Below are 16392 nucleotides of genomic sequence, written 5' to 3'. Positions count from 1 at the left end.
GGTAAGTTCAGAAATATGGGTGACTTTAAAAATTGAAAAATAAAAATGGTGTTGACTCTTTGGAGAAGGAGTTTGAGTGGCACAATTCTTGCTAACTAAGGACTGCATTAGTTTTATACTTGCAGTCCTTTCTCCTCAGTTTGAGTTTCTTGATATCTGGTGTCTTCAAACTGTACAACAATATGCCTTATTTATTTGCCACCATGAAGAATATTATTTTTCTCCTTTTGTCAGCTGACCAATCAATTATTTTTTTGCAATTCCAAAAGCATAATGTGTTCCACCTTGGGGGGAAAAAATGCACCCCGGTCACATTTTCTCCAGTGCAGATCATGTCGTGCATTTTCCTGCACATCTTTCACAGTGGGTCCACCCTCCTTCATTATCATATTGTTGCCATGGCGTTTCAAACTCAAGGCAGGAAGCAGAGGTTTTCTGGATTCTTATTTAAGCTGCATTTCTTCGTGTTGTTTCCACCAACCGTCTTGAGAGTGACAACGGTAAGACTTGCAATGCTAAATTAAACAACTCATTGCACTCTGTCCAGATTACTACTCTCATCTTTTTTCACAAGCTTCACTTTTTGAAATGACTTTGAGTTTCGGTCTGTTGAGCAGGAAGTAAACTCTTTGACACTCATTAAATCACTGCGGCCTGATATTTGCTGATTTATTCCACAGGCACTATCCTGGACTTTAAGTGCATGTCATGGATCTCTGGTCAGCTCTAGCTTATGTTTTTAAAGGGAAGAACTGTAATAAAAGAGGATTATGCTCTGTCTTTTTTTTTCCTCTACTGGCTCTGTTTAATTAAAGGCTAGTGGACCTTGCATGTCTCTATGTGAAAAGAAAATCTGTTTGGAATTTGGATGCAGAGATGTACGCCCTGCTTGCATGTGTGAATCTGAATGCAGACTGGGAGTAGACCTGGTTTAATATCAGAATGAGGTGGAAGCCAGTGTAGGTCTGCAAACAGATTAGCTTAGTGGGTGAATTAGAGACAAGCCTTCGTTCAGGATTGGACTGCAGCTCTTTATTTATTCATGCAACTTTATCTGCTTAATTGTACCATGAGGAGCCCACTTACACACATTACAGTGTCTTGCAAAGGTATTCAAACCTTTCAACACTTTATAATGTTACAACCAAAACTTTGTGCAACTTAAACTTATCAAGACATGGTTGTCCACCCAGAGTGAGAGAGCGTTAAAAAGAGAAGCAAGCAAAAGACAAACGGTAACTTTGAATCCAGCAGGACAACGACAGTAAAATTCTGCCTGAGCTCTGCTGAAAATATTTGCATTTAACCAGGTAGGTCCTCATGTTTTGAATGGTCAGATTCAGTTGTAGACCACAAAGACAAAAGTCCAACTGAGAATCTGTTACAAAACGTTGAAATTGCTGATCACAGACGCTCTCCATCCAATAAAACTGAGGCTGAGCCATCTTGCAAAGAAGAATAAGCAACAGTTTCTCTAAATATGCATAAAAAACCATTTGATTTAAAAAATTGACTTCACGGTTCAGCTTTGCCATACTTTGCGTTGATCTGTAAAATGAAATCCCATTAAAGTTCATTTAAGTTTGTGTTAGCAAACCTGTAGAGAGGAAAAACTGTATGACGATTTTTGCACAGCCTCTGAGGCAGGACCGTCTCACACTGACACGGATCCGTAGGGTGGATCAGATGTCTGCCCTGCCGGATTCTCTGGAACTTAGTTACCTTTGCAGCTCTGCTGTTTGCTTTCATTTAGATGCTTGACCAATGCCAACAGCAGGCTGAAGGAGGGAAAGCATAAAAACTGAGCTGCTCTCAGCAGTTCCTGACCTGTGTTTTTTCTGAGCTGATCTTTGTGTGTAACGTGAGCAGCCGACGCTGGCCCGCTGTTCCTCCTGTGTTACACTACAGATGGCTCCAGACAGGATGTAAATATGAGCTCTGAGAAAGAGAAGGCGATTGTCATCTCTCGTCAAGAGCGAGGCCATCAGGATAACAAGCAGCCGCTCTCCTCTCTGCTTCCTCTGCCTCATCTTCACTCAGTGTCTCCTGGCTCAGGTGAGACTTAATCTCATAGTTAAAATAACGAATGAAATGTTTTGTAGAGTGCCACAAAGTTATTCATCTAGAAAACAAGTCGGTTTTTCTCAAATTGTTCATATGAAGAAAAGGCAGCAGTTTAAACGTTGAACAAAAGCTTTTGTTGGCAACTGAAAGAGGCGGATATGTGTGCAGCCTCAGGTTGCAGTCAGCTAGCCGATCTGTGAGCATCAAATGAAGGAAAAACAAAGAAAACTGAAACTTTATCCTAAAGTTTGACTTTCAGCCGTTTTAGTGTACGCCTTTGACACTGGACAATTAAATAAACAAGACTGTGTAATCTACACAGGGCCCTCTACCCTGAGCTGGTCCATATATTTGGCAACCCAAATATTTTTGTTGGGATTTTGTGAAATAAACAATTTGCAACTATGCTACTATATTTGTGTTGGTCTGTCAAAATTGAAATCAATTAAGATTTATTTTTTTAAGCATTTAGTTACATTTAACAACAAAAGTGAAAAAACATTTTTAACTGAGGAAAGTTAATTCTTCCATCCCACCTCCTATGACTGAAATAACTTCAGCAAAATGCTTCATACAGTTTCAGGTGTGAAATGTTTGAGGGGCCTCTTGATGTACAGCCTGTGTCAAGTCCCATCACACATCAACTCAAAGAGTTTAAGTTCAGGACTTTGACTAGATCAAGAACTTTCTAACTCTTAATTGTCAGCTTCGGATCATTTTCATAATGCAGAATTCATGTGGGATTCTGTGATGTGAGCTTCACAACTATGAGGTTATTTCCCCAGAACACTGCATTTGGTTTGTTCAAAACATGTCTTCAGTTCTGTTCTCCAAATAATTAAATTCACTGAGCAGAGCAATATTTTATAGGCATTGGTCTTTGCCTATTTTCTCTGTAAAGCAAGGACTTAATCTTTCTACCCCTTAGATGAAAGTTGCACTTGTGCTGTCTCTTTCTATTTTTACACAATTGTACTGTGATGTAAACATGTGTAGGCCTCCTTAATACATTTTAAGGTGTTTGGAGACTTCTTTCAGCGTTTTGTGACCTGCTTTCAGGGTGAAGCTGCATGAATGACCTGCTCTGCTGTTTAAGATTCAAAGAGGACAAACCTCCTTCAAAATGCTGAGTAGTGATGTAAACATGTGCGCTATAAACGACGGCGTGGTATTTTACCCAGTTCAGGCAGGTAAAATTACAACTAATCCCAACTAATCCCAATCAATCTGGCATTGTTCTAATTTATTTCTCACCAGATATGCTGCTTTTCATTTTAGAATAAACTTTCACTTTGTCATGTTTTATTACTTAAAATTTCCAGTTTTGTTGAAATTTATATTAAATATTGAAGTGTCAAATAATTTTAAAAAACAATCTGTAGAATGACATTTAATTGTGCCTGACTGCACACTGAAGTTTGTGGTTATAGTGTGATTATCTTTCCATGTTCACCTGATGCCTCAAAGTGTTTTCATTCTTCTCCACTGGTCCGGCTGAACACTTCCACACGTTCCCATCCCACCATCTCACAGCTGTCGTCTTCCTTGTCCCTTCGTCCTCAGCCTGCCCTCCATCAGATCAGGTCTTTCTCCAGGCAGCAGCCATCTTTCAGCAGCTTGGCAGAGTGAAGCCGGAGCCTCATCAGGTTCTGCAGTATGAAAACAGGACCGACACGCCACCTCACAGCAGCGATGACAAGGCCACACAAAAACAAGCCTACCAGCTCGCTTTCAACACCCTCAAATGTAAGACTTGTTTTCTGAAGTGAGAAATCCGAGGTAATATTAAGACCAGGGTTTCTAGATGAAGCATTGAAGGCTACAGAATAACATGGTAGCTAAATTAGAGAGAAACCTCCTCTCATTGCCGTCTCCTCAGACCTCGACGACCTCTGTGCTGGCGGCTTTATCTCCATAATGAAAAGCTTTGGCTGCAGGACGCGTCAGCTCCAATATTTGCTTGGTGAATACTAACTTCAACATGCAATCTGTAGATTAAATGGCATGTAGTCGTTCATTTGACTTCTCCATGTGAGAGCAAATCACTTGAGCTGAAGGTGCAGCAGATGTCTGGGTGGGAGGTGATAAGAGGTGCAGTTGGCATGAATATAAATCTGCTTTATGAGTGCTTATGAGCACTTATATGAGGTGGGTTGATTGGACAGAAAACGTAACTGTATAATAGATTCTGTTGAAGTTGGTCACCCGGGAAAATATGGAAAAGTAACAAAATGAAAACCTTTGTGTTTGTCCTGATGGACACAAATTGTGATGTTTTTTTTTTTTTAAATCGCCCCAAACAAGCTTGATGAGAATAAATTTCAGTTGGACATTTGACTTGTGTGTCCTACCTGATTCTTGCAGGGTAAAACAGGATGTCGTGTTAATCCTAAACATTAAATTGTGATGAAGGTCTTGCACCAACAGTGCCTGGAGTGTCTAATAATCGTTAGGATCGAACTAAAACACTGAACTCATGAAGCTTTTGCACTTACTATCTGCCCAGTATCTGATTCACAAAGCAAATACCGATAATTAAATAAAGCCACAGAGGATGCCATCATCTTCAACAAGTTGATGTTACAGAGCAACGACAAAATCAACAGAAACAAAGTTCGAAATGGTTCAGGTTGTACCGTTTTTTTCCACACAGCGATATATATGAAATGATAAAATGCATTTCTTCTTCTTCTTTTTTTTTTACCATCTTTGCATCTTGTTATTTTCACATAAAAATGGAATTTCTTGTTACACACAGAGTGGTGATCACTGGTTGCCATTCTGTCAACTTCTGTGACAGTAAGCATGACTTCATTACAATTGCACTGGGCAAGACCTTTAATTGGAAAGGTTTCATGGGCTTATTCAGTGTAAAAGAATTCAATACAAGTTTGTTTTTTTCCCTCAGTGCCCTGGTCCTGGTTTGAGCAGAACTTATGTTGCAGTTGTTCCTCCGTGAGTGTTTTACATCTACCTCTGGCAAACGACGAGCTTTATTTCTACATGCCTCCATGAAGCTCTTTTTAAATATGAGCAAACTGTGTCAGCAGAGAGAAGCCAATGTCTCCTTGCAAGGACCTTTTGAACCATACAGATATACAAACTTCAATTTGCTTTTGTTTTGCACATTCGACACCTTTGGTTTATCAGTGTTTAGCTCATTCCTGGTTAGCTCCAAGGCTCAGCTAGCAGCAAGATGCTGAAAACGTTTCCTGACAATAACACTGAGGTAAAAAGTGTTTCACCCTGAATTATTAGTTCCTGATGAATGCCACTTGCTCTGCAGATTTTGAGTTCATGTTAGCTGCTAGTTCTAAAAAAAAAAAAAAAAACGATGAGTAATGTAGTTTTTAGTTTATTTTCTATGTATCACCTGATGTTTTCCCCTCCTAGACCAAGATTTACTGGAAGCCGTGATTTTTGACAGCTTCTTCCACAAATCTCAGAACATCGTGAGTCTCATCTGGTTCAACTTTTCAGTGTCCACAAACCCAAATCTGATTAAAAACACTGACTGACTGTGCATGTGTAGGTTTTCTGCTGTCAGATGAGGAAATGCTGGTGAGACCGGCAGGGATGCAGTTAAAAGCCTATTTGTATTCAGATCTTATGCAGTCTGGCTGGTTATGGCTGACGAGCGATGCATGCGAGAGAGAGAGGATGACACACTCCGCAATTTGTAGACTGTAAATTACATCATAAAACAATGTGCAATGACACACACACTGATAAAGTGAAGCAGCCCACTTGTGTGTAGCCATGTTTGTGTGTATGCCTGAATGGTAACTTTATTGAAGGATGGGGGACATGCAGTGAAATAGGCTGAGGTGTTGTTAGCCTGAAAGTGAGACCATAAAGGCACCACAGATCCCTTTATTATTCAGCACACAGCATCTATATTCCAACCTCTAGACACACATGCATTCATTTTCTCTCCAGGTTAGGTGTAACCCAGTTTCTTTTTTTTTTTTTATTTCACTGGAGCAGATTTATCTTCCTCAAATGGAGGCCTGGCCAGACAGCACAAGCCCAGACGTGCAAGGAGTTACATTTCTGTTCCCACGACATTCAATATGTCTCCTAGAAAGACAAAAAAATTAGACAAATACAAAAACAATTTACATGAGCCTAAAAGAGATGTCTAAGTTATTTAGAAAAATTAGGGAAATGGTTTATAAAGGCAGTTTTGCAGAAACTAAAATTTAACAAAATACTACTGACAATCACCAAGTTGATATTTTATTCTGATTTTGTAACCTATTAAGAGATTTTGACCCTTTTTTATTCCTCCTGCCATGCAGGGAGGAGCCCCTGTAGGGAAGGCTTATATAATATTAGCAAAAAAATCTAAATTGTTGCTTCAGAAATTCTTATTCTGTTACCAGTAACTAACAATTATGTGTTTTACAGTACAGCGACTTGCTGCCATTGGCAATGGTGATGCTGTATGACTTCCAGGACAGGAGGTTTTTGCTTCGTCGGCGTCCAGCTGAAGGAGAGCAGAAGGCTGTCGCTGAAGTCAGAGACCTGGAGAAATGCCTTCAGAGGTGTTTGTTTAGAAGTATCATATTAACATGTAATATCAGCATGCTTATAATCGTGACGTTGGCGTGGTTGTGTTGATGTTTATTTCTTCCAGATGGAAGGTCAAACTCGCTGCATCTCTGGCTCGCTTCAGGGTGAAACACAGCCTGCGGAGCGTCTCCTGTTTTCTGTCCGATTCCCTCAGAACCAAAGAGCACAGGGCTAAATCCTTACCGTTCTACGCATGGGTCAACACTTTAAACTCCAGGTACAGATTTCTGATTTTGCTTTTTCGTCTATGGCTTACGTGTGCAGATATGGCGTGAAAAGAATAGTTATTGGGAAATTTCTACAACCCATGGAAGTTGAAAGTCCAAGTAATGTAAAAGTTTCCTTTTTTTTTAACCTCATCCAGTGATCAAAGAATTTTCTCAATGTTTGAGAACACATGATGATTTAAATGTAAATAAGGCAGAGGCATGTATTAGAACATAAAATACGACGATGTGTAAAAAGTCAGTAACAAAATTTCACATAAAAAAGTGAAAGAAAAATTCAACCTTTTAATCCATTTATTCAGTAGGAAAAAATGCTAAGAAATCACTGTTAATATAAAATATGTGATGACATTGTTTCCCCTGCTCCTAATAGTGGCATGTTTGCCAGTAGTTATTAATAGGACACTGCTTAGTTTTCCTTTTTAACATTTCACATTTCACATAGAGAGAGTAAAAACTGATCGTCCTCCTTTGAATAATCTCATCTAAAGTCACTGTTGTTTCACACCGGAGCACAGTTGTTTGTTGCAGAAAAGCTCAATGGTCTGGCTCAGTTTAAAACTTTATTTTTTCCCCTCTTTATTGCAGTCTTGATGAAATCTGCGAAATCTTACAAAGTGCCAACCTAAGTGAAGTGAAGAACATGGCTGACCTCACAGGTTCAACATTTTCCAAGGACCCTCTCTGTCCAGATACGCTCATTTTCTCCCGCAGCCTCTGTAAACCTCTTCAGAGCAGCGCCCTCACCACCACACATGTGCTAAACATCCAGGTAGAAATGTCTGCACCGCTAAACATGTTAAAACTGCTTTTAATTTCTGCAGCAAAGGGCAGCTGTAAGCATTAGCAAAGAGTTCTGCAGGAAAATACCTTTTAAAAAATTTGGTTTTGAAGAACGAATTATTGTCTTTAACATGCTGAAAGTGTGTATTTTTCTACTGTTTATTTCAGTGAAAATTTTAAAATTACAGCCTTACCCTGTAACCAAATGAGGTTAAAATTCAGGTATAATAATCAGTGTATAATAGGATAAACATCACAAATAGTTTTATGAGTTTAAAAGATCTCTCTCTTTACTATCTGCTGCAACCTTCAGTACTCCAGAGGTGGTTCATTGAGAACTGATATCATTGGTATAAAGTTCTAAGTTATTTTACACTTTTTTGAGGGCAAAATAAAAGAAGGTGGACAAACATTCTCAGTTCCTTGAACAAAAAAAAGAAGCCAAATACTGAACCCAGTTGGACATTCTGCACTTTTTTAAATTGAAGCTTACATTTAAAGTTGTGTAATTTTATTTTGGTTGCACGTCGCTCCGTTATGCTGAATAAGTAAAAATAGGAAAGCCCTGCATCCCTGAAAGAGGAACGTGTGCATGTTTTGTATTTTTGCAGGACAGGAGTGTGTGTTTGGCAGTGAGCGTGTCACAGCCTGTCCTGTTTGATAGAAGGGACGTCCTGGTGGCGGGCTCCTTCTCAGCTCTGACCGTGGCTCACGTAGCCGCAGCAGCCGCCGCTCGGTCGGGCCGAGTTCTGGTGTGTGGCGCTGATCACACTCCTGTGCAGACAGAAGAGATGAAGAATCTGCTCTCTCAGATGGAAATCAAAAGTAAGAAACAATTCAGTTCAGCTTAATTTATATAAAGTGCCAACCCAGAACAAATGTCATCTGAAGGTACAAACAGCATCAGCTTTTTATGAATCAGTTCAGTTCTGTGAAAAATGTACAGACTCCTTTACAGATGTATTTTGTTTTGCTTTTTTGTCACACGCAAATGTTTCTGGTCATCAGACAAAGTTTGATATCAGACAAATATAACCTGAGTTATATAAATGATAATTTTATTTGTTAGGGTTATATCAACAAATAAGGAAAAAATGAATACAACAACACCTGAGAGATTAACTAAGTAACATCTCTATTCAGTAGAGTTTTATGTCAAGCAAACAGCTCATTGGGAAACCGATTGGTCAAGCTAAATAGTTACTTTTTTTATTTTTCATGCTGTGTTTTTATTCTCATTTGATGCAGAAATGTACAGATTTTGTCGCTGAAACTACTCCGTTGGTAAACAAGTGCATAAAGATCAAGCTGAAAATTGTTTCTTTTAGTGTTGTTTCACCTTTTATGTTGGAAACACTTATACATCAATCTTAAGAACAAAATCTGAAAATGGTCAGGATTGAAAATGAGCGAAATAGCATCCAAAGTCCAGCAAAACTATGAAACATCTAAAAAAACCAGAATAAATATTGACGAGGACTAGTTTTATTTGGACCCATCAAAGTTTTTATAGACCTCTATATCCCAGTACATTAAGTGTGTGTTTTAGTTTATCTGATTTTTCTTTTTTTTTTCTTTGATTTTTAGTTTTACAAATACCATATTAACTTTTGAGGTTAAGACCGATGTGGTGGTGTCATCTGGCAGGGTCACAAACTCCGTGGGAGTACATCAGACAAAAAGCCGTGCAGCCGTGGGTATAACCCACAGCTTAATGTGACGAGGGGATAATGAAGTCTGAAGCTTAACTTGCATTTGAAACCTGCATATCAAGTTGCCAGATCCTGCTCTATTGTTGACTTGAAAGCTTTGTAATACCCAGTGCCAAATAATTATCAAAATTAACTCTAAATAACTTTAAGCTATTAACGACTATTATTAATAACACAGATGTGAAGTAACTAATACGTCTACTAAATGTTTCACACTGCATAGGTTTTTTTCTGTTTTAAAATCATTTTTGATTTTTCTACACTATGTTGTAGATGTCAAAGTCCTGCCAGCAGCTTTCTGCAGACTGAATGAGCGGGACATCGCTGTGCAGAGGTTAAAGGTCATCATAGTTTTGCCTCAGTGTTCGTCCTCTGCCCTCAATGACCCAGTCACCACAATGCACAGTGAACATGGAGGTATACATTTGAAACATTACTGTTTGATCTTTAAAGGTAAATATAATTGTAGAGGGAGAAAAACCTATAATTTTAAAATAATTGCAGTTTATGCTAAACTTATGACTGAACGCTACAGCAGCAAGTCAGCTACAGGTATCGTTTGTGAGCATAAAGTTTAGTAGATGATAACATGTGTAGTTCAACTTTAGATTTTACTTTTTTATGTACCAGTTAAAAGACTTTAACAATATTAAAGGAAATCCCAAATGAACAGGAAATGCTGTGTTTTGACTTCCCTTCCAACCACATGTGCAGAATTAGCTTGACTGATTTTTTAAAATTATTAATTATTATTATTATTATTGCCAAACAACTGGTTCCAATAGAAAACATTACGGACATAGAATTTTAATTGCAAACTTGTAATAAAGTTTTAATGACTGAATTTCTGCAGTTCAGTTAAACCCTTACAATTTAAACATGGACAGTAGGAAATTACAGGCACACTGAGCTGGCCATAGAGTCCCGGTTTGCTAGGTCTCTCAGACAACATTTTCATCAAGACCAGCCACTGTGCTAAACACTGATGTCTGACTTTGGTTCCACAACAATGAGACCAACTTTTTTTACTGAGTTTTCAGCTGCTTTGCAATGGTTTTCTTTTTTCCCATATTACTCAACCTTGAGCATAAAAATAATTGCATATACAAGAAGCTATAAACCCCAAACGATGATGGAAATGAAACAAAAGTTGACAGATCATTGTTTCAGTTATAGACGGCGATGAAGAAACTTCAACTATGTTCTTTTGAGAAATTTCTTATTTCATAAATAAGAGGTTCAGTTCAACTGAATTTGTCAAACTCTGTTTACAGACTGGAACCTACTGCCAGATTTATCCCACGGCTCGATTTCCAAAAGCAAAATCTTCTCTCTCACCACCCAACAGGCCCGGCTGCTGGCCCACGCGTTGTCCTGTGAGTATAAACTGTGATAAACATAAGAACAATGACTGCCATGTAAACATTGTGCATTTTAAACAATCAGTACAGTTTATGCCAGATTAAACATAAATATGCCTCATAAACAAAAGAATATCTGATGTTCTAAAGTACATTCATAGCTATTATAAAAGCCTTGTGATCACAGCACTTTGGATCTTTATATTTGTGCGTCATGTTAGTTCCAAAGGTCCAGACGGTGGTCTACTGCACACGTTCAGTGTGTCCAGAGGAAAATGAACAGCTGGTCGGAAGAGTGTTGGAGAAAACACACACTCACCCCAAACTGTTGCCATTCAGGTACAAATACTAAACCTGCTGTTACATGGTTTCTTTCCACCAGTGGTTTGTCACCATGAGTCCCCTGTCCTACATTCAAATTAATCGGCTAAGCTGCATCACTAACAGCCAGTCAGACTCTACGTAGCTCTGCTAATGAGCTCATATTGGGCCCAGGTGTGCAAAGCCAGAGAGACATCTAAAAGTTGCAGGACATCTGGCCTGGAGGACTGGAGTTTGAAATAAGGACAGGTTGAAATATAAGTACTTAAGCTACTTTTTATTTACATGAATTTAAAGTTACTTACTTTGCAGATCTAATCAATTTCGGTTTTGGTCTAACATCACTCTTTTATAACAAATGTAATATTTCAGTTGTGTTGTGGTCACCTTGTCTTGACATATTTTGCCAAATGCTTGTTAATCGTTCGTCTTTTCCCTGGCTTGTGCGGCGCCTGGCTCACATTTACTACTGACAAGATCTCCCCTCTGTATGAAGATCCTGGGGTTTCTTTTATTCTCTGCCAGACCCTCACAGTTCTGAGCTTTATCACAGCTTGTCTGGGCAAACTCATGCCAAAGTCTATTGTGTCATTTCCTCCTTCAGCAGCACTCTTAACCAGCAGCTTCTGAGCTTGAGATCTTAACGGTCTACTGGGGGAAATGTGAATGTAAAAGCTCAAAAAGATAAAGAGGTGCCAGACCATTTAGACATTTATAAACTAAAAGCAAGAGCTTAAAATACATTTTTAAAGAAACGGGCAGCCAGTGAAGGGAATACAAAATTGTATCAACTAATCCTGTTACTATATTAAATTTATTCTTCTTAGTTTATCGAACACAAATGCTTTCCTCTCACACACCCATGCAGTAATTCAGTAACGGTATTCCTATGGACGGCGGACAGGATGTTTAAATGTTACCCAACTGGTCTCTCAGGGTGAATGGGCCTATTTTCCCTGATGACGCTGCTTCAGGAGATGAAACCGACTCCAGGTTCTTCAGGCTCCAGCCCTCTCAGTTCACCAATGGCTGCTTCATAGCCAGACTGTCGCGGCAGGTGAGAGACGGAGGTCAGAGAAAGTGTGAGATGTGGAAATGAAAAATGTAGAGGTGAAGGTTGCGGCGGAGATTGAAGGGAAGCGAGGATTTTGTTGTGTGCGTGTTTGGTGTGCCGGAGAATTTATATCAGTGAGAGTGTGTGTCTGCGTTTGATTACTTTGCAACAAGACTTTTGAAAAGTGCTGAGGCGGCACTCTTTTACTGTCTGCTGGGAGGTCAGTCAGCTCGTTGGTGTGCAAACACGCGCACACACTAATGCAGGGAGCTGCACCGCAGAAATACTGCAGCACTATTTCAATACTCAAAAAATAAAAAAATAAAAAAGGAGACGAGATGAAGACAAAATATGTTCAAACCTAGGATACGTTTCAGTGCCTCAGAGCAAAACTAAACGGATTATTCTCTGGCATTCGTCCCTCCTTCTACCTTTCACAGTCATGTTGCATCACGCCGTTGCTTCATCTGCTTGTCCCCTTCTCTTTCTTCCCTTCTTCTCTTCACTCATAAAACAAGACAAGTACCACAGTAGGAAATGAGATGCTGCTGCTTTGATCCGCTGCAGCTGGAGGAAAAAACACAGAGCCTGAGTATCAGCACAGAGAACAATCCAGGAATTATAAGATGTAATGAATGTCATAAGTGTTGGATGAGCCACTGAATCTACTTCAATTTAAAACCGGCTAATGAACTGATACTTATAGGGACAAAACCCTTATGTTCATTAAAATAAAAAAAAATGAATGAATCTCACACTGCTTTGCCAAAGCATTCATACCCCTGCAGTAAAATATCATCCATCTGTAGTACTGCACTGCTTTGACTAGAGATCATAATTGGAAATAAATACAAGAGTTTGCCATATTCGAACCATTAAAATGTTGTTACACTTTATGTTGGAAAAACAGACCTGAATGTGTCTTACTGGGTTTTTAATGCAACTCAAAGCAGTGTGTAGTCCTGAATTGGAAGTAAAAGGATATGCGGATTTTTAAAAAATCTTAAAAATGTAGCATCCACTTCTATTTGTCCTTTGCTCTCTCCTGTGAAAATGAGTTTGTTGACCTGCTTGTATGATGGCAGCATCCACAGAGCATGATACTGATACCACCGTGTTTTACAGCTGGGATGTTACGTTCCAGGTGATGTGCACTGATAGTTTTCCAACATGTCTGGTATCAGGTAGCAACTGGTTGCAATGGATTTCATTCAGGAGGATCAGAGAAGGTATTGCTGAACAGATACGTGCACCAAATCGTTCTAATGTGTAATTTGAAAAAATTTTTAAAAAATCAGATCACTTGAACAATTTTCTATTTATGGGGTTGAAGTGACAAAATGTGTTCAAGGGGTATGAATATGTTTGCAAATATGACACTAAGACTCCTGCATCCCCTCTTGTTGTTGTCTAATAGTTATTGAAGTCAGATTTTCTTACTGTAGGCAATGGCAGTATTGCAAAATGTGAGAGATTTCAGTGAAGTATTAATACTTTTGTAAGTCACTGTGCAGAAGCTGATTTATTAAAATAAAGATGGGCTAGCTGGAACTGTCTGTGCAGACATGATCACACATGCCAATTGAAACATTATGGCAATCCCAGTCAAGCAGGTCTGTGTCTGGACAAGCAATAATTTCATAGCCTCAAGTGCTGCATTCATGTCCACAAAGAAGAAGTCTCCTAGAATCTCCATCTCAGTCCCTGGATTTAAATTCAATTGAAAAACGCTGCTGGAATTTAAGGGAAAAACACAGCGTCATCACGCAAACCAAAAGATGTTAGTGAGACATAACAATCGGACATGTGGGGGAGACTCAAAACCCAAAAACAGAAGCAAAATATTCTCAATGACAAAATAGAAATTTTAAGCAGGCTAGGTCATTATTTTGACAAGATAATGATTTTCTTACCAGGATTTTAGAGTTGCCTCGTATTTAAATTTAAGTGGTACAAGTCTATGGCTGCCAAGGTGGAGACGGGCAAAAGGAGTAGACCAACGAAGAAATCTGAAAATTCAAAAACCGAAACTAAATACATCAACTTTCAATTTACGGATGGCAAAATCCCATCAGAGCAGCAGATGGTACATTCACATCTGGGACTGTTCACCGCTTCCCACAGACGCACACAGAGAGGAAATCCTGATGAAAGCTGAAGAAAGCATCTTGAAAAGCATTTGCTGTGCATATGAACCCATATGCACAGGAAATGAACTAAACAAAATGGCCCCAGAAGGAACAAAGTTGACAAAGCATGATCAGTGATATGTGGGACCACATGGATCCTATATCTGTTATGCAATTTGAACAGATTTTCCAAAATACCAATTTGAAACCAAACAAAAACCTAGATCCTGATTGGTTTTGCTGATGCAGATTGGTTATAGTCAATTCATTGAGCTTATTGTGAAGCCACGCCCCAGTAAGCAGGGGGTATGCAAATGCACTCCACACTATTCAGATTTTTAGTTGTAGAAAATTCTTAAAACAATGTATCTTCTTCCACTTGACAATTTTGACCTACTTTTAACATTCCTATGAAATACATTTGCACAGAACGAATGTAAAATAAGATCTTCAGTAAATCTCACACAATTTGCCTAAATTATAGGTAAGACTTTTTGCATTTTTTAGGCATTTTTATGTACTGTTCAAGAAATACCCTCATGTTCACGTATATGAGTACAAAGTAGTTTGCTGTCAAGTTTTAAAATGGAAGGATGGTGAAACAAAATGGAAACAGATGGGTGAAGCAGAATCTGACCACATTAACATTTAACTCAGATTAATGGTGTATATAGACTTTTCTTAAATAAATGTAGTGATGTTTAAATCTTCTAATCTTGTCTTTATACTTTCAGGTGGATCCCACAAAGGTAGAATCGGTTCAGGATGTGTTGGCAAGGGCGGCAGCGAAGGGTCTCTTGGGTGGCATAATTTCTGAACCATCAAAACCTGCAAAGAAAAGCAAAAGGAAGAAGAAACGAGTCGCTTCGAGCACCAGCAGGCCTTCATCTCCCTCCAGCCAGGAGGAGCCTGAGGCAGCAGAGATCAGTGATGGAGTAGATCCTGCTCCACCTTCAGAAGATGAAGATAAAGAGGGAGAGGAAAAGGAAGGTGAAGAAAATGAGGCTGAAGGGAAGGACAGTAAGACCAAGTCAGAGAAGAAGAAAAAACGAAAAAGCAAACGAAATCAAAAACAGAGCAGTGATGCAGCAAGCCTGAAAAATCAAGCTAAAGGGCAAAAGAAGAAAGCAAAAAGAAAAGTAAATCCATCTCAGCACAGCAAACCGAGGCGGATACCACGTCTTACACTGACCTTAATGTCTGCTGAAAAACCCTCCAGACACTTGTCTCCAATCACAGCTCTTGCACACAAGATCAGCGGAAAACCAGTAAAGAAGCTGGAAGAGGACTCAGCTCCAGTTCTAGAAAAACATCTCTCACATGCTCAGTCTGCTCCTCAGACGGCCTCTGAGAGGAAAAACATGCAACCCGAGGAGGAAGAGAGGAACCTGGAGAAACAAAGGAGCCGATCTGGAAACGTGAGGAAAACGCAGGGAGCGCCGACGGCTGCAGGTCACATCCTGCCGCCAATCTCTTCTCCGAGCGGCTCCGTCGCCCGGCCGCAGTCTCCTACCTCCAGCCATCAGTTAGCATCGTCATCCTCAGCCTCCCTGAGAGAATTATAAAAAAAAAAATTAAAAATAGACACACACACACTTTTGCATGGCTATCTTTGTGGGGACTTTCCATTGACTTCCATTAATTTCTACAGCTTAAACCTTACCCCTATCCTAACCCTTACCTTAACCAAAACTCAATGCACACCTTAGTCCTAAATCTAACCCCTGACCCAAAAAACAGCGTTTCTCCTTGTGGGGACCAGGTTTCGGTCCCCACAACGTGGTATGTGTCAGGAAAATGGTTCCCGCAAGGTATTACAAACACACACACAGTCCATCACACAGATGTCTGACTTCAGAAAATACTCTCCAGGCCTGAAGACCTGAACGTCTTGTTTTACAGCTGACGCTCTCCAGCAGAAAAAATATTCCTAAAACAAAATGTCCGATAGTTCATCATTCCTCTCTGCTGTCACCACATGCTTGCCCAGGGGGAGCGATCGCTGCAAAAGTCAGTGACTGAATGGATTTGGCTGAACTTGTACGAAGAACTGGGCCGCATTTTATTACAACTGGGCAAAAATGCTACGTGATTGAATCTGAACCTGCTCGTGTAAGTAGATGTGGATCTGTCTGTCTTTTAAAGTGTTTGGTGACATTTGTTGTG

General features: G+C 39.5%; 1 protein-coding gene across 5 annotated transcripts; it reads left to right on the top strand.

Moving 5' to 3' along the window:
• LOC106699884 (putative methyltransferase NSUN7) lies at positions 1-15960 on the top strand. 5 transcript variants are annotated; one of them, XM_023334441.1, is made up of 13 exons: positions 1-500; positions 1909-2055; positions 3628-3810; positions 5458-5516; positions 6475-6611; positions 6704-6856; positions 7455-7638; positions 8261-8474; positions 9635-9778; positions 10636-10737; positions 10944-11061; positions 11980-12100; positions 14961-15960. In XM_023334441.1, the coding sequence occupies exons 2-13, from the start codon at positions 1932-1934 to the stop codon at positions 15789-15791; spliced, it is 2370 nt and encodes a 789-aa protein (XP_023190209.1). In that variant the 5' UTR covers positions 1-500; positions 1909-1931; the 3' UTR covers positions 15792-15960. The 5 variants fall into 5 exon arrangements, with proteins under 5 accessions (XP_023190209.1, XP_014327485.1, XP_023190210.1 ...); XM_023334442.1 differs by lacking the exon at positions 1-500 and adding an exon at positions 3124-3254 and having other exon boundaries at positions 1978-2055; XM_014471999.2 differs by having other exon boundaries at positions 1-2055.
• Positions 15961-16392: the final 432 nt, after the last annotated feature.

Source organism: Xiphophorus maculatus, chromosome 5 (genome assembly GCF_002775205.1).
Source record: "Xiphophorus maculatus strain JP 163 A chromosome 5, X_maculatus-5.0-male, whole genome shotgun sequence".
In the NCBI taxonomy this organism is placed as follows: Eukaryota; Metazoa; Chordata; class Actinopteri; order Cyprinodontiformes; family Poeciliidae; genus Xiphophorus; species Xiphophorus maculatus.
This window is presented reverse-complemented; position numbering and strand designations above follow the sequence as displayed.